Source organism: Clupea harengus, chromosome 20 (genome assembly GCF_900700415.2).
Source record: "Clupea harengus chromosome 20, Ch_v2.0.2, whole genome shotgun sequence".
Classification (NCBI taxonomy): Eukaryota; Metazoa; Chordata; class Actinopteri; order Clupeiformes; family Clupeidae; genus Clupea; species Clupea harengus.
The window spans coordinates 23886382-23907122 of record NC_045171.1 but is presented as its reverse complement, the minus strand read 5'-3'; the positions used below and the strand labels follow the sequence as shown (position 1 = coordinate 23907122).

Here is a 20741-nt window from a genome sequence, read left to right as displayed (position 1 = left end):
CACACACAAAATACAAACACACACACACACACACAAAATACAAACACACACACACACACAAAATACAAAGACTGTAATTCAGGCAAAACAAAATAGACATGCACAGAACTGGCTGACCAAATGAGTTCAGGGGTCTAATGACTGGAGCTGTTGATGGTACTGAAGAGAACATCAGATGTTCGCAGCTTTGTCAGACAGTACACACATCTGTGAAATAATAGCACAGTGGTTGAACAAAGACAACAATAAACACACTGAAATTGAAGTGCTGTTAGAACTGAATAGGCCCTGCATACTGGGAAATTGCTCCACAGCCGTGTCGCCGGACATTAGTGGCCTCTTCAGGGCTTCAGTAATTGTTTTTGGTTTTCAATATCAAGCCCTCCCGGAGATGCAGTATATTAACCATGTGAATGATCCTTTGTGGCTCCAAACAGTCCAACAGAATGTTTTTTTTTGCCTTCAGACTACAATGCTACATGTACTTATTTTATCAATACAAGCATACGCCTATTTTCCAAAAGGAAATGTGATTGGCATAACACAATGGGCAAATACCAAAGCGGGAATAAATAATATCATCTGCCCATACTTTTTCCCCCTATTATTCTCTATTTTGATGTGGGTCCTCACAGAAATATGTGCATGTATCAGATTGGGAGATAATAATCACCTGTGATGTAGCAGCTGATCTCTGTGTTGATTTCTTCACTGTCTGCATCCGTGATGCTTAAGGCCGCAACCACTGTAAACACAGGGTCGTCTTCCTTGGCCGTGGCTTTGAAGACCTCCTCCGCAAAGCGTGGCGGACTGTCGTTGACGTCCACCACAGTCACCTCGACTGTGGCTGTGGCCGTCATCCGCTGCTGCTTCCCTTGGTCTGAGGCTATCACAGATATGGTGTACCTCTCTCTCTGCTCTCGGTCGATCTCTTTCAGCGTGGTGAGCCAGCCGGTCGTACGCTCCACAGTAAACAGCTCCAGCACCTCAGGGCATTCCTGGTTCTTATCCAGGCTGTACGTTACTTGGCCATTCATCCCCGTGTCCAGATCGAAAGCCCTAAGTTGGATCACTGATGTTTGTCTTGGAGAGTTTTCCACAATGTAAGATTCGTATGGGTCGGAATCGAACTGGGGGCTGTTATCATTAACATCCTTCAGCTCAATCTTCACCTCCATCAGAGACAAGATTTCCATCCCCTCCTGGTGTTTTCTAGCCTGCACTGTGAGGCCATACCGAGGGGTACTTTCGTAATCGAGACGTTTTGCTAGTTTCAGAACACCAGTGATACTGTCGATAACAAACACATCATCTCTGTTGCTCTCGGGGGTATTGCCTCTGACGAGGTTGTACGTCACAGACTCCTCACCACTCTCCACTTGGACCACATCCAGCTCCGTTCCAACAGGAAGGTCCTCTTCAATCTTCAGCTGCAAGGTTGGCTTCACAAACTCAAGAACTGACAAATGTGACGGCACTACCAAAATATTCACGGGAATAAAAGAGTGCTTCTGTGGACTTCCAGAATCCCTGGCCTTCACGTAGAGTGTGTAGAGGTTATTCTCAAATCCAAAAAGGCTTTGCTTTGCAGTGATCACACCACTCTGAGGATGTATTTCAAAGTGACGTACCTCAGAGTCAATTTCATACAGAACGTCAGCGTTGACTCCCTCATCCAGGTCCACAGCTGTTATTTTGACGATGGACAATCCTGTAGAGATGTCCCAAGGAACTGACACATTATACTCAGACACAACAAACTGAGGGGCGTTGTCATTTATGTCTTTGATGATCACACTGACAGAGCAAAATCCAACTTTTCCACCGCCATCTTTTGCCATAACATTTATAGCTATTACTTTCTCAAGGCTGTTTTCCCTATCAAAGCTCTCCAGAGTGTAAATCTGCCCGTCAGCATCAATGGTAAACTTATCTCTTGCGACCTCGTTGACTATGAAGTATTTCACTTGACCATTCGTCCCGTCTTTGTCTGTGACTTTGACTTCTGTGACCAGTGTGCCAATGGGTGAATTCTCAGGGATCTCTATGGCATACTCGCTCTGATTAAAAGAAGGGCTGTGCAAGTTTTCACGGATCACTTTGATTTTCACCTCAGCTGAGCTTTTGAATACACTATCAGTCGCCAAAACATCCATACTGTAGGAGGGCTCTACGCTACTTCTGTGGTTATTTGATACCGCTATTTCCCCGGTCCTTTTATTCAAAGCAAAGTGTCCACGCTCGTTTCCAGAGAGGAAAAAGTACTCCAGCTTGCCAGCATCTGAGGCATCAGCATCGGTTGCCTTGACATTCAGAACAAAGTGACCACGACCGGCCAGTTCACTAACAGCCGCCTCATAAGACTCCTGTGTGAATGCTGGCGGGTTGTCGTTTACATCAGACACGTCGATAATCACTGAGCCCTCTCTGGACAAGGCAGGGGTACCTCCATCCACAGCTCTTACTCTGAGTGTGTGTTGTGGATTTGTTTCGTGGTCTAAAAGGCTGGTTGTGGAGATGACCCCAGTATCCCGATCAATCTTGAACAAAGCCAAGGCAGAGCTTTCTGGTTCCAGAAGCTCATAGAAAACCCTTTTGTTACTCCCAAAGTCGGCGTCGATGGCCTTCACCTGGAAGACCAACGCACCAATCGCAATAGACTCAGAGATTGTGACTTTGTAGGTATCTGTTTCAAACACTGGAGCGTTGTCATTGACATCCAGCAATATGATGTCGATGAAGACCTCTGAGTGGGAGCCGGTGACGACATCTGTGGCTCGGACTTTCAGTTTATAGGCAGGATGGACCTCGTAATCCAGAGTCTGAATGACGTTAATGACACCCGAGTTGAAGTTGATGGAGAAATGGCCGAGGGGATCCCCCTCAAAGATACTGTACACGGCTCTGGGGCCATTCACCCCGTTCACCTGCACTTGCATTACTGAGGTGTGTGGCGGTGTGTTCTCTGCTATTTCAATGTTGTAGAAGGGCTTTTCAAAAATGGGCGCAGCTTTCTTCAGGACGGTCACTGCCACCTCAACTGTGGAGGACAGAGCTGGTTCACCTCCATCGAGTGCTACCACACTCAGTACAAACTTTGTGTTTAGGGTGTCTGGATCAAAAGGCCTCTTAAGGGTGATGTCTCCAGAGGGGGACATCTGAAAATACTTGTGCTCATTCAGGAGGTATTTGACCTCTGCATTTTTGCCAGTGTCTTGGTCGACAGCAGACATCTGTCGAATAATTTGGCCCACTTCTGCATTTATCTGGACTAGGGCGTGATAGGGCAAATTCACAAACACTGGTGGACGGTCATTAATGTCCTCAATTGAGACTCTGACAAGAACATGGGCAATGACCTTGGATGACTTTGGCTCTCTTGTTACGCCAACTACAACCTCATACATGTCCTGTTCCTCTCGGTCAAACTGTATCCCAGTTGTAAAAAGTACCCCTGAGGTTTGACCTATTTCAAAGCGGTCATCTTGGTTGAGAATGGTGTACAAGAGAGGCTCGTTCAGCTTTCTCCCCACCATGGAGACTATGGCAAGGGTTTTCCTCTCTGAGGAGTTCTCTCGTACAACAGCTGTATATATTTTGTGGGTGAACTGTAAGTTCTGATCTTTGTTCTCCTTCACCACAACTTTCACAACTGAACTGTTCTGCCATCGGCCATCCGACACCCTCACAGTTAGCTTGTACCTGTTGCGCAGCTGAGTACAATTCTGGACAAAAATGGCACCTGTAACAGCATCGATTCTGAATTTCTCTCCGACGTTGCCATCAGTAATGGAGAACAGCAGTTTGGCCTGAGTGTCTCGGTCTGTTGCATCCACAGAGATCACTCGCACCCCTTTGTAGGATGGCAGAAGAAGAGTCGCCTCATACAAGTCCTGGCTGAATTTTGGCACGCAGTCATTGACATCAATGACTTGGATCGTCACTCTGGCAGCGTTGCTGGCAAATAATCGAGGCGTGCCAGTATCGTGGGCCTGCACTATGAATTGGAAAGCAGTCCTCTGCTCGTAGTCAAGGCCTGATATTGTCTGAATCGCACCTGTGCTGGAGTCAAGGGCAAAGTAGTTCCGTGCGTCTGGCTCCACTATCTCATACACAAGCCTGGCGTTCATGTCCGTGTCTGCGTCACTGGCGTGAATAACCAGGGGGGAGTTTTCATCAGTTAAGACTAAGCTTCTAATTGCAGCGGACTCACTGATCGTTCCAAAGAATTCGGCTTTCGTGAAGACCGGGGCATTGTCATTTTCATCCTTCACGTGAACAAACACAGTCATGCTGCTCCCCGAACCAGCCATGTTTGTACCTTGCACAATCAATCGGTATGAAGATGTGGTCTCATAGTCTAAAGGCCTCAGTGTGACAATGGCTCCTGAGTTTGGATTTACAACAAAGGCAAAGTCAGTGTTTCCCTCTTTGATTTGGTAGGAGACTGACGATTGACTGGAGGCTTCGACCAAAGTCACCAAACTCCCAACTGGTGCAGCTTCGCTGATTTCTGCTGAGATTTCATCATGGGTGAATTTTGGTTTGGCGTTATCTGAGATTGTGACAGAAATGTGGACCGTTGTTTCAGCACTCAGAGGAAGCTCGCCCTTGTCAGAGGCTTTGATGATTAGCACAAACTGGCTCTTATTGCTGCAGTCAAGCTCCTTAGCAACAGTAATCATTCCAGAAAAAATATCAATTGAAAATGTGTTCGCTTCATTTCCTGTGAAAAGAAAAAAGGAAATAGATAAGTTGTTTGTAGTGCTGGTGCACTTTGGTTTGTTCTGTTGTTGTTGTTGTTGTTGTTTTGCTTTGGAAACGCTGTACATGAACGGTCATGCCAATAAAGCTACTTTCAATTTGATAAGATATAAGATAATACTTATACATACTTTCAGTTTTCATCTAGATGTAAGCATGAACGTATGTCTTTTCAGGTACGTTTCAGGTCATTTCAAAGGGAAATGCAACAGATGATTGTAATTATGTCAAAGCTGGTGTTGGTGTTGCAGAACAGTGCTGAGTAATTTCAAACAAACTTTCATTAATTATCACTCATCCAAAGAATACATAATTAATCAGCATTTTGCCTTCCTGATAGATGATGACTGGATGATTGTCTCTTTCTTTCTCTCTCTCTCTCTTTCATTTGTGTTTGTGTTTGTGTGTGTGTGTGTGTGTGTGTGTGTGTGTGTGTGTGTGTGTGTGGGTGTGCATGTGTGTGCGTGTGTTTGTGCACTATGTGGGATATTTTTCTATTTATCCATGTTTACCTATAGAAAACATACCATGCCTTCACAATCTGGTCGTTGAATAGCTTTAGAAATCTTCTGCAAGCATTTGGGAGTGTCAACCATTTGAATAACTGACAAAATCCCCAGTGAAGCTGACTTCCTGCTACAAAAGGACTGATCTGAATGAGGCGGCATACCTGAGTCTATGCTGTAGAGGAGCTCGGAACTCTTCCTTTTGTCTCTGTCTAAAGCAGACACCTGTGCCACAGCACTGCCTAAGGCTGCCGTCTCTAACACACGGGCGGAGTAACGAGGGCTCGTGAAAGAGAGGGTGTTGTCATTGTTGTCCTCCACGCTGACTATCACCCGCACCAGGTTACGCTTCACAGGGATGTCTTGGTCTCGTACCTGAGAAAAAACAGGAGCCTTGAAGTGAAGTGACCTTTTTTCGTGTTGGTGTTGTGCATACACAATAGCCTGTGGTATTTGGGTACAATACATCTTACTCTTGTGGAGAAATTAGTTCAGTGAGATCCACTAAGTCAAGCAAGATATGCACAGAGCTAAACACACGCACGCACACACACGCACGCAGGCGCACACACACACACACACACACACACACACACACACACACACACACACACTAACACACTCACACACACACACACACACACACACACTAACACACACACACACACACACACACACACACACACACACACATTGTTGCTTTATCTGAATTGGCATTGGCTGCATTTGCTTAGGCAAACATTAGCACAGTAAACATGTTGAATTCTGATACATCTGATGTCATTTGCTTCCATGCATGATAAAACATTACCATACCATCACGGTGAGTGAGTGTCTGTTCATGACTTCATGGGTCAGTGTTTCAGTGGTGTATAAGAAGCCATTTCCTGGATCAAGGCGAAACTTCTGCAGGCTCAGAGGGTCTGTGCTGCTCAGTAGCGTGTAAGATAATTTGTTCTTCAGGTCTTTATCGGTGGCAACGATCTCTAGGATTTTAGTCCCGGCCTGCGTCTCTTCCGGGATGCTTATCTCATACAGAGATTGAGAAAACTCAGGCCGGTGTTCATTTGTATCAGTCACTTCAATGACAACCTTTGAAAAAAGGAGAGCGAAAGAGCGAGTGAGAGAGAGAGAGAGCGAGAGAGAGAGGGAGAGAGAGACAGAGGTTTAGAGTAGGCATCTGCACTCCAACAGTGTCTGTGGAATATTAATAGCTATCGCACATTGCTGGTCATCAGCACTGTGTCACATTTTGAAATTTCATTAGATATTCCACACATGTTCTTGTATTCTCCAATACTCCAATACTGCCACTAGTATAATCAGTGATAAATGGTACTATGCTATGTTTCTGTCATCAGAAAATGTGTTGCAGGATTATAGCGCTATTTTCTTTTTTTGTGTAAAATAGCCTCAATTGGACAAAGGCACTTTAAATTGTATCATTAAAACATCTCGATAAAATAAAGGTGCAAACACATTTTATGAAACCAAAAACATTCAGCAGCAATTCTGTTCACTAGCCACATTCGACCAAATCCTATTTGCCCAGCACCTTTAGCAGAGCGCTTTCTATGCTCACTGACATTGACTATAATAATCATCATCATTGTCATCATCACTGTCATCATCATCATCATCATCATCATCACCATCATCATCGTCATCATCAAACAAGTATAAAGAATAATGTAGGCAATTACAACCAATGTATATAAGAATTGTGTAATGATGTGTTCATGTGTGTGTAAGTGTGTGTGTGTGTGTGTGTTAGTGTATGTGAGTGTGTGTGTGTGTGTGTGTGTTTGAGAGAGAGAGAGAGACAGAGAGAGAGAGAGAGAGAGAGAGAGAGACAGACAGAAAGACAGACACAGGCAGACAGAACCTGAGAGAGTCAGAGAGATAAAGCTAGTGAAAAAGTCTGTGTGGCTGAAACCTGAAAGACTCTCCACACTTATGTTCTGAAATATCACTCTCTGTCACAGCCCTCTCCCCCTCCCTCTCTCCCCCTCTCTCTCTCTCTCTCTCTCTCTCTCTCTCTCTGCACCTCGGGCAGAGCTGCACCCACTGATATATGAGTCCCCTGCTGTGACTTGATAAGGCCGGGTGTATACATACACAAACACATGCATGTGGAAGAGCCTCAGGACAGGTATGCTCACACCACGGCACAGAGGACATCGGGAGCCTGCACTCTCAGTGTGCCACGGTCGACACTAAAGCCAGTCACCCACACACACACACACACACACACACACACACACACACACCCGCACACACACACACGCACACACACACACATACTAACACACACACACACACACACACACACACTCACACACACACACACACACTCACACACACACACACACACACACACACACACACACACACACACATACACACACACACACACACCAAACAACCCCTGAAGATACACCACTACACTGTGGTTCCTAGGTTCATCTTAATGTGCTCCATATGTCTTTTCAGGGGGTGGTGTTTTTTCCACTGATGGCAATTTCCTTAAGGGCTGTTACCCTGATATGTGAGAGACACCGATTTTCCTTTCCTGCATTCATGGCTTGGGGTGGTCAGGTGGTGGGTGAGACATTGCCTGTCATATGAAACGCAGTTAGAAATATGAGGGCCTCTCCTGTGCCCTTGACAGGAGTGGGAAATCTAATGAAAGAGGTTCTGCATTGGCATTCAGGCTGTCTTCATGTGAGACAATCAGGAAATGATGGCTTGTCATCTCCTGTCTGTCTTATACGAGAGCTTCCTTTACAATGGAGCTCGACATGAGACCTGTGTTGCTGCTATAATGTCTCCATTCTTCTATTTTTGGAAAAAAGAGAAATGTGCACGTGTGTGTGTGTGTGTATAATTGTGTGTGTGTGTGTGTGTGTGTGTGTGTGTGTGTGTGTGTGTTGCATGTTGTATAGAATAGGGTTCTATACCTGTGTGGTTATGCGCCTGGATCCATCTGTGGCTTCTATGGTCAAGTTGTAACTTGACTTCTGTTCCGCATCAAGAGCTCCTGCGACAATGAGGGTTCCACTGCCCTTGTTGATGTCAAACTTGCTGTCATCATTCCCACCTGTTTCAACAATAAAAAAAAGACTTTACATGAGAAAAATCCACCTCTCTATGCCCCTAACAATCAGACAATGAAGGGGTCCCTGTGTATTTATCTATTCACAGCATGAAAGGGAAGTTAAAAGAGGACATGTTGTGCCCACTTCTCCCAAGTAAATACATACGTTACAAATAATTATAGTTATAGTCATGTGGATGGAGTCATTTCAAACCAACAAAAGACATACATAAGTATGCTGACCCTAATGGTGCTATAAGACGCACAGCTCTGTAACTACAGCCTACAGTGGGAGAGTTAAAGAAGAGGTTGATCACAAGACTTCAGCAGATACCTTCTGCTGTGCCATTCAGGTCAGAGGCCATCTGAATGATGTGAAAAACATCTTTAGCATCTACGTCTCCTTGAAAGCGAAAGGGTCATGCAAAGGAAATAGAGAGAAGAAAGGAAACACGTCAGCATTAAGGCAAGGTGTTGAATGAATAAGAGTGGTAAGACACAGAGAAGGATAAGACACAGACACTTCTACAGTGCTAAGGACGTACAGTATAAACCATACAGATTAATAGGCAAGTCCATACAACCTTGCTTCTAAAGTCCAAAACTGCATTGTGTCGTCATCGGTTACCTTTAATTACAAACCAGACGGGACAGTCTGTAGGCGCCGTGCGGATGACCCCCACCATGTGACCCACTCTGTCGGACTCCATGACTGTAAAGGCCGTTGGCATCTCCTCCAGCTCCAGGGCCTGAGCTGGCACTCTGGGCTTGTGGATCCACTCGATGTGCAGCCGGCAGGTAGACGACCTCTGCGGCCTGCCGCTGTCCACGGCCTTTATCTGCAAGAATGCGGCGTAAGCACGTTTGCGTCTCTTTCCCACAGTATGTGCTTATGACAGTAGGAAAACTTCAGCAGTTGCTGACTGCTGAGAAAGACTCAGTGAATAACTCTACTGTGTCCAGCCACATAGGTCTCTATTAAAAAACTGACAGCGCAAATGAGGTGGGGGGGGTAATGTAACCTACCATGAGGATATTGTATTCTCCAGCAGAGAAAGTGTCTTTGGAGGATACCAGCCCGGTTCTGGCGTCGATGAAGAACTTCCCGTGTTTGTTGCCGTCCTCGATACTGTATGAAACCTCCGAGTAGGGGCCTCCATCATGGTCTGAGGCGATCACCCTATATACCGGCTCCCTCTCGAGTGTCCTGCTTCGCGCTGGTAGCTTGATATTGTAGACCTTCTCTAGGAACTGAGGAGTGTTGTCATTCACATCCAGCACGTTCACAATCACCCTGGTGGCTACAGATTTGGCTGGAGTGCCGCTGTCAGTGACGGTGATCTGTAATGAGCAAAAGATGTGGGAGCAGCATGAGCGTCACATCACAGACAACTGCAGCACTGCTTCAAATAAATAATCAAGCAGGACATTTTCTGCACTTCCCCGCTCATCTGATATAATTGCTGGGAGGAAATCTCTATGGGTAGGACTACACTGAAGCCGCTTTTCACATTTGGTCCGTTTTGGTGGTAAGAACTTGAGAGCGATTACTGGATTCAAATCACCAAAACAAACCAAACTAATGGCTCAAGGTGGACCTGGTCTGCACCAAAAGCTCTAGTGTGATAGCACCCTGAATTCCCAGAATGCCTTGAGAAAGATGCACAAGTGCCTCATAAGTGTCACAAGAGACACATAAATAGAAGCATTTTCTTCGTTAACCCGCCCTGTTAATATAAATTCCCATTAACATTAACATTCCTTCAATGCATTACATAGATCGTTATAACAAGCATAACAGAAACTCGCTAGCATCAGCATGCTCGATTAGGGCATTCGCTTTGAAGATGATTTGTATATGACAGTCCCGCATTTTGACATTTCCATATCGTGTGTGGGCAGGCAGGAGTCTTGAAAGGTTGTCCCATTTCATCAAGAGGTTTTTTCAACCACAACCCCTTCTGTTTTGAGTACTCAAAAAGAAGGGGTAGGGTAAATAAAATAGAATGGCAGTGGAAATGTTCCTTTCCTGAATAAGTAGAACTTCAAAGTTGTCTTTAAAGACTTTATGCGAGGAAATTTGAACTACAAGATCAATGATTTGAGTGAATATTGATGACCAATGTATTTTGTACAATTATGTACGCTATTTGACTCTCTTCTGCTATGACATTTATATGCTGTACTAGTAGAAATGTCAACTTATTCCATCATTATATTTCAGCAAGCCCTCAACATCCCAGAACATGAGTCAGTGTCTGATGTTTTAGACATTTCCTTAAATGTCACATAATAAATATGAGGATGGATGTGGGTGATACAAACCAAAAACACATTCTCAATGTTCTTAGGAATGATGACCACAATCTGGCTAAAACTCTAGCTCTCTAGAAGGGAGATAGAAGGAGTGCCATAGTCCAATGTGAGCTGTCGGGAAATGTGTGAGTTTGAATACAAATCACCTCAAGGCCGGCAAATTCTACTGGCATGTCTTTCACTGACTGATGGCTCTGTCTTCATTTGACAGTATTCCCCTCATATTCCTTTCTTTTAATAATGAATTAACATCACCCTCATTTGGGCATGCATTAGCAGAGCATAATGTCTTCTCTCTGGCTAAAAGGTATAGGCTTAATCTACTCGATAATAGCTGACATTGACATTTTCCCACTATAAATCTGGATCACTCTCCTGCATAAAGATGGCTTACCTCAAGAGTGTGCTCCTCCTGTTTTTCTCTGTCTAATTTCCGGGATGTTGTTGTCACCAATCCTGCAAATAAATTATTTACTTCCAATTAACTTTGTCCACAATGATAGTGTATACACATATATATGCATGCTTAGTGTAGTGTTTATGAGTAACACATACAGGCAACTATAAAACTCTATTAAAAAATGTGCTCTGAAAATCCCCACCAACAGAAGAAAAATAATCAATCAAAACTATTTTAGACAGTTAGGGTGAAAACAACTGTCACCCTAACAAAAGAAGGAAAATGATTACCCTTCGTCAACCCAGTATTTTTTCTTCCTATGTTAGAAAAAAATTCAAATCAACCAGAACAGCTGTTCTGCTTTTTTAGTATCAAACACATCATGTTTTATTCAAATCTGCTGATCCAAAGTAACTCCTTATAATCTCTCCTCTAACGGCATTCACCGTGACAATAAGCATCTCCTTCAAGCAGACTCAGTCAAGACCAATTCTCAAATCTCGGGAAGGAGACGTAAAAGGCAAACCTTGAAAGTGAATGTGTAAAGTAATAGGAATCTTGCTTTTTTTATGAAACAGGAGATGATCTGAAGATTACAGTGTAAATATTGGCTGGATGCTTCCAAAAACATGAAGAAAGCATTAGCACAGGAGTTCATCCATTTTTTTTTTTTTTTACAAATTACAAATACCTACAATGATGGCCACACTATTGTACAGTCATGCATGACTGCAGTGACAAAACACAGAGGTTATTAGGAATCTTACCTGTTTTAGGGTCAATTGCAAAAAATCCTTGGGGATTCCCACTGGTTATCTTGTAGGAGAGCTTGTTGTTCTTTTCCCCAGTGTCCGGGTCGGATGCATCGATCTGGATGACCGAGGTGTCCTTTGGGGAGTTCTCATGCACAGACGGATAGAAGATGGGCTCCGGGGTCTGTGGAGCGTTGTCGTTGACATCTCGGACCTCGATGTACACTTCGACGGAGGACGATTGGGGCACAACACCTTGGTCGGTAGCATAAACGGTTAGCCAGTACTGGCCTGTGGTCTCGCGATCAAGCCTTTCCTGTGTGTAGATGACGCCTAGGAAAAGCAGAAACAGAAGAAACATTTTGTGCTACATTTGTGCAAAGTTTCACGGAAAGTGGATGCAGCAGAAGTAAGTGCAGACCAGCAAAGATAGCACAGGACGGTCATAAAATAATAACTGCCATAAAATAACTGTCATGTGACGTTAAGACGGCTCAAAGACTTTGCATAGCAAACACGGGCCAAGCCTCGATGGGAAATTTGCATATTTCGGCCTCATTATTCTCCTCTAAAGTTAGACACAGCACAATTTTTATGAAAATGCCAAAAAAAAAACAAGAAGAATATTTGATGCGGCCTTATTAACCCGGGGTCATATGCATTGACCCCATGTACATAATGTTGAGCTGTACACATTCAGAATGGAAGAAGACAGGAGGCAGGAGGATTGCTGTGGTTGTGGTGGACAGTTGCTGCTGAGTGTGTGTCTGTGTGTCTGTGTGTGCAGCGCAGTGTGTGTCTGTGTGTCTGTGTGTGCAGCGCAGTGTGTGTCTGTGTGTCTGTGTGTGCAGCGCAGTGTGTGTCTGTGTGTCTGTCTGTCAGTGTGTGTCTGTGTGTCTGTGTGTCTGTGTGTGCAGCACAGTGTGTGTCTGTGTGTCTCTGTGTGCAGCGCAGTGTGTGTCTGTGTGTCTGTGTGTCAGTGTGTGCAGTGCAGTGTGTGTCTGTGTGTCTGTGTGTCTGTGTGTGTCTGTGTGTCTGTGTGTGCAGCGCAGTGTGTGTCTGTGTGTCTGTGTGTGTCTGTGTGTCTGTGTGTGCAGCGCAGTGTGTGTCTGTGTGTCTGTGTGTGTCTGTGTGTCTGTATGTGCAGCGCAGTGTGTGTCTGTGTGTCTGTGTGTGTCTGTGTGTCTGTGTGTCTGTGTGTGGAGCACAGTGTGTGTCTGTGTGTCTGTGTGTCAGTGTGTGCAGTGCAGTGTGTGTCTGTGTGTCTGTGTGTGCAGCGCAGTGTGTGTCTGTGTGTCTGTGTGTGCAGCGCAGTGTGTGTCTGTGTGTGCAGCGAACGCTCTCTAACCCAGCATTCTGAAGCGTTCAGAGGGGCAACAAACACACACTCTGTTGTGTTTCTGTGTGTCTGTGTGTGCAGCGCAGTGTGTGTCTGTGTATCTGTGTGTCTGTTTGTGCAGCGCAGTGTGTGTCTGTGTGTCTGTGTGTCTGTGTGTGTCTGTGTGTCTGTGTGTGCAGCGCAGTGTGTGTCTGTGTGTCTGTGTGTCAGTGTGTGCAGTGCAGTGTGTGTCTGTGTGTCTGTGTGTCTGTGTCAGTGTGTGCAGCGCAGTGTGTGTCTGTTTGTGCAGCGCAATGTGTGTCTGTGTGTCTGTGTGTCTGTGTGTGTCTGTGTGTCTGTGTGTGGAGCGCAGTGTGTGTCTGTGTGTCTGTGTGTCAGTGTGTGCAGTGCAGTGTGTGTCTGTGTGTCTGTGTGTCAGTGTGTGCAGTGCAGTGTGTGTCTGTGTGTCTGTGTGTGCAGCGCAGTGTGTGTCTGTGTGTGCAGCGCACGCTCTCTAACCCAGCATTCTGAAGCGTTCAGAGGGGCAACAAACACACACTCTGTTGTGTGTCTGTGTGTCTGTGTGTGCAGCGCAGTGTGTGTCTGTGTGTCTGTGTGTCTGTGTGTGCAGCGCAGTGTGTGTCTGTGTGTCTGTGTGTGCAGCGCCGTGTGTGTCTGTGTGTCTGTGTGTCTGTGTGTGCAGCGCACGCTCTCTAACCCAGCATTCTGGAGCTTTCATTCAGCCTGAAACACTGGGAGTCATCCAGCAGCAGTAAATGTTAAAGAGATCAACTTTCACCTCCGAGGGGCAACAAACACACGCTCTGTTGTAGTGGCAATAGAACCTGTTTTTGTAAGTGAGTAGCTTTTCAGAACCCCTGCTCTCTATAGAGGTTATTTATTACCATATTTATATTAATATCATTCAAAAAAGAGCAATTGGAGCAACTCTTAATAAATGTCAGGGCAATTTATATGATTTAATAGCACATACAGTATGCATGTGGTTAGACTACTCACCTGTTTCTTCATTAATGGCGAACACTCCAAGGCCCGATCCATCCTGAATGGAGTACCTGACCTCTCCATCTCTGCCACCATCTTTGTCTGCTGCCATAACCTTTATGACTGTTGTTCCAACTGGGGCATCTTCGCTCACATACCCCGAGTTGCTAAAGAAAGGAAAGGCGGGCCGGTGTAGATTCTCATTGACGTCCACCACTTCAATCATGACATAGCATGTCGACGTCAGGGACACCGGCTTTCCTTTGTCCTTGGCTCGGGCAGTCATGTTGTACACCTGTCTCCTCTCGAAATCCAAGCTCTTTGAGATCCGCACGGCCCCGCTCACCTTGTCCACCTGGAAGACCCCGTCCCCATCGTCCATCAGGCTGTAGCGCACCTGTCCTGACGGGCCCGCATCTGGATCATGTGACTCCAGCCAGGCCACCACCGACCCGACGGGCAGGTCCTCCGGGACTCGGGCGCGGTACAGTGGATGTGAAAACTGGGGCGGATTGTCATTGATGTCTCCGAGTATCACTCTCAGTGTCACTGTTGAAACGAGCTCCGGCTCCTCCACGGCCCCGTCACTCGCAGCAACCTTGAGAGCAAAGGATGCGTGGGATTCTCTATCCAACAGGCTTTTTACTGTTACGATGCCCGTCTGTTCATCAATGTGGAATTGGTCAGTCTTTGACAGAAAACTGTATCTGACCTCCCCACTCGCTCCCAAGTCTTGATCTGTTGCTTGTAGTTGAATGATGTCTGTCCCTATGGCTGTGTCTTCGCTTATTTCAATGGAGTATTCATGTTGCTGAAACTGAGGGCTATTATCGTTAGCATCTAGCACTTTTATTTGAAGAATATGTGACACAGACCTTTGAGGTGATCCCAAATCATAAACAGTGATGTTTAGAGCATGTTGATCTGTGGTTTCTCTGTCGAGAGGTTCATTGATAACAAGCTTGCCTGTGTCCTTGTCAATGGAGAAACAACTCTGAAGATTTCCTCCAGAAATGACAAAAAACAGTTTCCCATTGAAACCACTGTCTGCATCTGTCGCTCTGACCTGGAGAATCTCTGTTCCAACTGGCACATCCTCCTTAACCTCGAGCAAACGAGTAGGCTCTATTAGCGAAGGAGGATGTTGATTAACCAGGTGAACATCTGTATACAATTCCGCGGGTTCTCCCCGGTGGTTTGTGCTTCTGAGAAGCAGCTGTCCTGCCAGGTTTCTGGCGATGCCGGTGTCGACACATTTCGAGCGAACCTGGTGCACACCTGTCACAACTGTTATGTTCATGAAGAGGGGTGGGCTGGAGTTCTCGCCATCATTCGCAGCTATTTCCAAAGTGTGCGAAGTCATTTTCACAGCCTGGCCAGAGTCTAATGGCTTTTTAAGTGACAGTATGCCAGACTCTGGGTTGAGGCCAAAAATCCCCATAGTGTTTCCAGCTTTAATTTCATACTGCACTACACCCGAGTCATCCATGTCGATCGCAGAAATGATGGCTATCATCTCGTCAATGCCGAAGGATCTTGGCACGGTGAGCTGACAGTCAATGTTCTCGAACAAAGGCGCATTGTCGTTCAAGTTGTTCAGTGTAATTGAAACGGTCGTCTCGGCCTCTCGACGGAAGGGAGAGCCCCAGTCAGACGCTCTCACTCTGAGGCTGAAGGCGCGCCGCATGAGTTCATAGTCCAAGTCCTCGGCCGTGGTGATTACACCGGTGAAATAGTCTATGTGGAAAGGCTGTGGGGTCACATTGGCAATGGTGTAGGTCACGTAGCCATTTTCACCTTCATCGGGGTCCGTTGCGCTCACTGTGAGTATGCTGGTCCCGAGTGGAACGTTTTCATCAACACCAACAGTGTACACTGGCTGAGTGAATTTTGGAGTGTTGTTGTTTTCATCAATCAGCTCAACAACCACCTTGGTGGCAGCTTGTCTGTCACTGGTAATTACTTCGAATTCATATTTACTGACTAGATCAGCTCGAACTGTCTGAGTAGTCGTTATGAATCCTGTGTTTGCATTGATGGCAAAGGGACCCAGTGGCTGGTGAGTTCTGGGCTTTAGTAAATACCTCATTAGAGGGCTTTTAGGCTGAGCTCTCACCATAATCACGGAGGTATGGGGAGGGGCAAACTCACTCAGTCTGACTGTGTAGAGCGGTCTCTCAAACTCAGGGGGGTCTATGGAATGCTGAGGGGGCTGCACCCTCACCACTTTGGCGGAGGAGAACCTTGGCGGGGTTCCTCTGTCCTGTGCCTGCAGAGTCAGATTGAACCCAAACGGGTGGCCTGCCCACTCCACGTCTCTCTGGGCTTTGATCTTGTACTCATTGCCGCCTGGGCCCTGCCTGACTACTTTAAACTGCTGGAGCGGATCCCCCGCCACGATGCTCAGCGATGCTATCTCGCCATTCAGCCCCGGGTCGCTGTCGCACACGCTCACAATGGCATACGTGGGGTCTTTGGTCGTGGTCCATGGAGTTACGGGGACAGCTGTGATAACAGGTGCCTGTTCGTTGGCGGGCAGCACTTGGACTGTCAACTTTGCCACACTGCTGCCGCCGACACCACTGCTGCTACCGTAGAGCTTCAGGCCCCGGTCCTCTGCCAAGACGTCCATCTCGTACAGCTTGGTCTCGGCGTAATCCAGTTTGCCCGTCAGAGTGATGACGCCGCTGGCGGGGTGGACGGCAAACACGTCTGTCCACTGCTTGAAGCTGAAGTAGTGCTGCCCGTTTGTGCCAACATCGGCGTCTGTCGCTACCACCCTGCTGACGCTTGTCCTCAGGGCTGTGTTCTCGGGGATGGAGATACGGTAAGAGGTTGGCGAGAAGAGGGGTCTGAGATCATTGGTGTCGAGGACATGCACGACTACCCGCGTTTGAGCCTCGGCACGACTGAGCCTCTCTTGTGCTATCACTATGAGCTCGTACTGGTCCTTGATCTCCCGGTTCAGAGTGGACGAGCCGCCTCCTTTAGTCCGTATGCGCAAGAAGCTGAAGTCCCCCAGCAGAAACTCATCCACTTTAAACATGCTGTCATTGTCTCCGGATTCTATTTTATATCGGATGTCCCAGGACCGGTCTCTCAGATGCACACCCATTTTTGGGGGGGCTTCAGCATAAGTCTTTGCGGCAGAGTTTTCATATATGGTGACATTGTAAAGTGCCTGTGTGAACTGCAGGGGTGAAAAGGTCTGCTGTTCTTGAGTCCCCACACAGCTCCAGAGGATCTGCATCACCAGTATGATGGACAAGTATTCCCCCATCATGACACTCACATCATCAAACCTGGATGAAGACAGGCAGAAAATCAAAGCAAAGTTAATAAAGAAAGAAAGAAAGAAAGAAACAATAGGATGATTGTGGTTAAAATAAAACAATGCGTTGCTTTCCCATACAGCGAACCCTACAAAAGTGTGTGATGAACGTCACAGTGCGTAGGTACTCTGGCGTTTCACCTCAGAGCAAGGAAATATTGCACCATGAAATAGCAACATGTGCAAGCACACTGACGGTGAAACATCTTCTTTTTCTTGACAGTAAGCCTCTAGCGACAATTACAATCTATGTTATATACAATACGTGGCTTCTTACTAGTTTCAAAACCAACTAAATACGAACTGAACCTGGTACAACATGACCGTTTAATAATATTGGCAGCATAGACTATCCTCTTTGCGTTAAACTGTAAAGTTTTCATGGTGAAGCTTGATAACAGAGAGAAAATTGTCCTATTGTTTAGCCAAACCATATACAGTTATTTCGTTTAGATTCAGCTCAAAAAGGCATGCAATTGTGGACTTCGTAACCTACAAATGCTTGCACTCATGTAGCCTACTAAATAAAAACATCATCACATAAATTGCGTGTAGACGTAAATCAAAAGCTGTGACAAAACACATTACATTATTATTATTAGTGTTATTATTGTTATTATTGTTATTATTATCATTATTATAATTATTATGAATACCACCTTTCTTACCATTTCAACGAAAGAGCAGTCCACCAGAGACCAGAAGGTTAATAAACGCTCAGGTGCATGCGGGAAAAATGTGCCTATGAAGAAAAAAGTGTATTTGGGGATATATCCACTACAAGCAATGCGACGATTAACATAGTTCTTCCGATGTCCGATCAGATAAACTTAATTCTGTCACGAGGTAAGCGGAGTCGACCGCACACACCTAACCGGCTGCTGCGCGGCACCGACTCCCCTGACAAGAGAGGCAGGAGTACTGCTCCTCAACTCCGTTTGCATGCGATTCCCCTCGCTGTGATGTCATCAATCACAGACCACAGAATCGCTCATATATGTAGGTTACTGGTATGTTCAGGAGGAATCATCTACATTGAGTTCTTCTGAGCAATTCAATTTTTTTTTTTTTAAATATATATTTATTTTATCTCCTATCAGTGACTATTGCTACCCGTGCGGTATGTATTTCTGCGATAAGAAAAGTTGTTTGGGAATCGTATTCAAGGCCAAATTCAACAGCATCAACGCATTAAAGCAGAATTAAAGCTTCATCATATCTTGTGTATGAAGGATGTAAATAATTTCAAATTAAAAATGTGTCAAATATGTCAAAATAATGAATTCAACCAGGTCATCATGTCCATCTTGACACCCTCAGTTCTGCATAATGCATTGTTAGTAGAGCCAAAAATAGGACTGGCAGCACTGGTTATAGTGTGCTTCTCTAGAAACCCTTCCTGAACTGAACCCGACTGCCCCCAGCAGTAAGTGCAGGAGTGAATGAGAAGTCACCGTGACTAAAGCTCTCATAAAGTATACAATGCGAGAGTAACCTCTAGGGCCACGCAAGTGCCAGGATTTCAAAACCTGTAGCGCAGTGGATGAGCACATTGCATCAGCCATCTTGTGTTCATTGCTCTAAATCCCCTAGAAAGTCTGTGGGGAGGGAAAGAACACACCATGATATATTTTCAAGGGGGTTATGCATGTTTTGGGTACGGAAAGCCATGTAATGGAGCCGAGGGTTTATAGAAAAGCTCTGCTGTGCCTGGGTACTCGGTGAAAAAAGGAAGAAAGAGAAAAAGAAAAAGATCCTATTTCAGATATAGTAATCTGCCTTGCTGTACCCGCTCTGATGTTGCTGCTCTGAAATTCTATTTGGCCTCTCTATCAGGGCATAACAGACTCCGAGGCAGAACTATCTGCATTCAGAGTGCTGTTGTGCTTGAGAAATCCATTTTTAACAACAAATGCCACAGCTAGGTTTCTGTGTCCTTATTTGCATCATAGTGGCAGGAAAGAAATAAAGTGGAGGAGGGTGTATAAGAATGCATAGTACGCGCTGGGCTACATGCAGTTCTCTCCCTCCTCAGAAAGTTCTCTTTCTCTCTCTCTCTCTCTCTCTCTCTCTCTTTCTCACTCTCTCTCATGTCCTCTACTTAATTGCTGCCGCTTTAGAGGTCCTTGGGAGTGTTATCGTTATTATTATTCTCTCCTTTTAAATGGAAATCCGTCATTCAGCGGCATCTTAATGTCACCACAAGCTTTTTACAGGATTCAGCATGCTTGTAATGGCTGCAGAGGGAAGGAGTGCATTTAAACATTTAAACACCTCCTTGCTTGAATGCAGTTATTAAGGCAGAGGAAGAGGTGCCCAGGCAGAATGGACAAAGCTCTTCTACATGTATCTGTGCGTGTGGGTGTGTGTGGGTGGGTGGGTGGGTGTGTGTGTGTGTGTGTGTGTGTGTGTGTGTGTGTGTGTGTGAGTTTGTGTGTGTGTGTGTGTGTGTGTGTGTGTCTGTGTGTGTGTGTGTGTGTGTGTGTGCGTATGTACATTAAGTGCTCTATCTCCAGACCTGAGGTGCAAATGGATGACAAAATGTGGAGACTCAAAGTGTGACTTAGTTTGTGTTCAAGGAAGTGAGAGACGATGATCAAAAGTGATTTTCATTAGGTTTGCATGACAAGTTATTTGTCAATACTTTAGTTTCCCTCGTCTTTTCAATATTTTTTACATTTGTTTGATTTATACTATTGGCCACTGACAACCTGAATCCTCTATTTCTTTACTCAACCCCCCTCCTCTCTCTTTTTCTCACTTTCACACATGATCACAAGAGAAGACATAGACACCAGTAATGAAATATATTACATATAAAGGGTCTGCATATTATGTATTTCCTAAACATTGTACATTGTGTACATCATGTGTACATATTGTGTAGTCACGGTCACACATCACATTGGTTGGAACTACCACAAACGCATAGTGGGACCAGTATTGTTTGCACAATCGGTGCATCCCAAAAGTGGTTTCATCATAGGATTTGTGTGGCGTTGGCACGGCGGTTCGTTTGTGTGAGCAAAGCTGCTGCCGCCGGATGATACGGTGTGGGAAGGGGCTGACTGCTCGATGGCCAACGCTTACAGTTCAGCCGCCTCAACTCCCATAATCCCCTGCTGCTCCGTATTGGCTGGTGAGATTCACTTTTGGATTGCAACATGTGGAGCAGAGCGAGGCTCCCAGGCACATAAGTGAAGGGATATGCACACTGGGGCATATATTTCAAGGTATATTGCTTGTTTGTGT

General features: G+C 45.6%; 1 protein-coding gene across 1 annotated transcript in view; it reads right to left on the bottom strand.

Moving 5' to 3' along the window:
• LOC105901755 (protocadherin Fat 1-like) overlaps positions 1-19333 on the bottom strand; it is a 36613-nt gene extending 17280 nt beyond the window's left edge. The window contains exons 1-11 of the mRNA XM_031587298.2: positions 18158-19333; positions 14174-17460; positions 11851-12168; positions 11078-11139; positions 9394-9708; positions 8996-9206; positions 8702-8770; positions 8231-8370; positions 6087-6362; positions 5435-5645; positions 674-4726 (exon numbers count right to left, since the gene is read on the bottom strand). Coding sequence (XP_031443158.1) covers positions 674-4726; positions 5435-5645; positions 6087-6362; positions 8231-8370; positions 8702-8770; positions 8996-9206; positions 9394-9708; positions 11078-11139; positions 11851-12168; positions 14174-17441 — 8923 coding nt within the window. The 5' untranslated portion in view covers positions 17442-17460; positions 18158-19333. The remainder of the gene's footprint in view (positions 1-673; positions 4727-5434; positions 5646-6086; positions 6363-8230; positions 8371-8701; positions 8771-8995; positions 9207-9393; positions 9709-11077; positions 11140-11850; positions 12169-14173; positions 17461-18157) is intronic.
• Positions 19334-20741: the final 1408 nt, after the last annotated feature.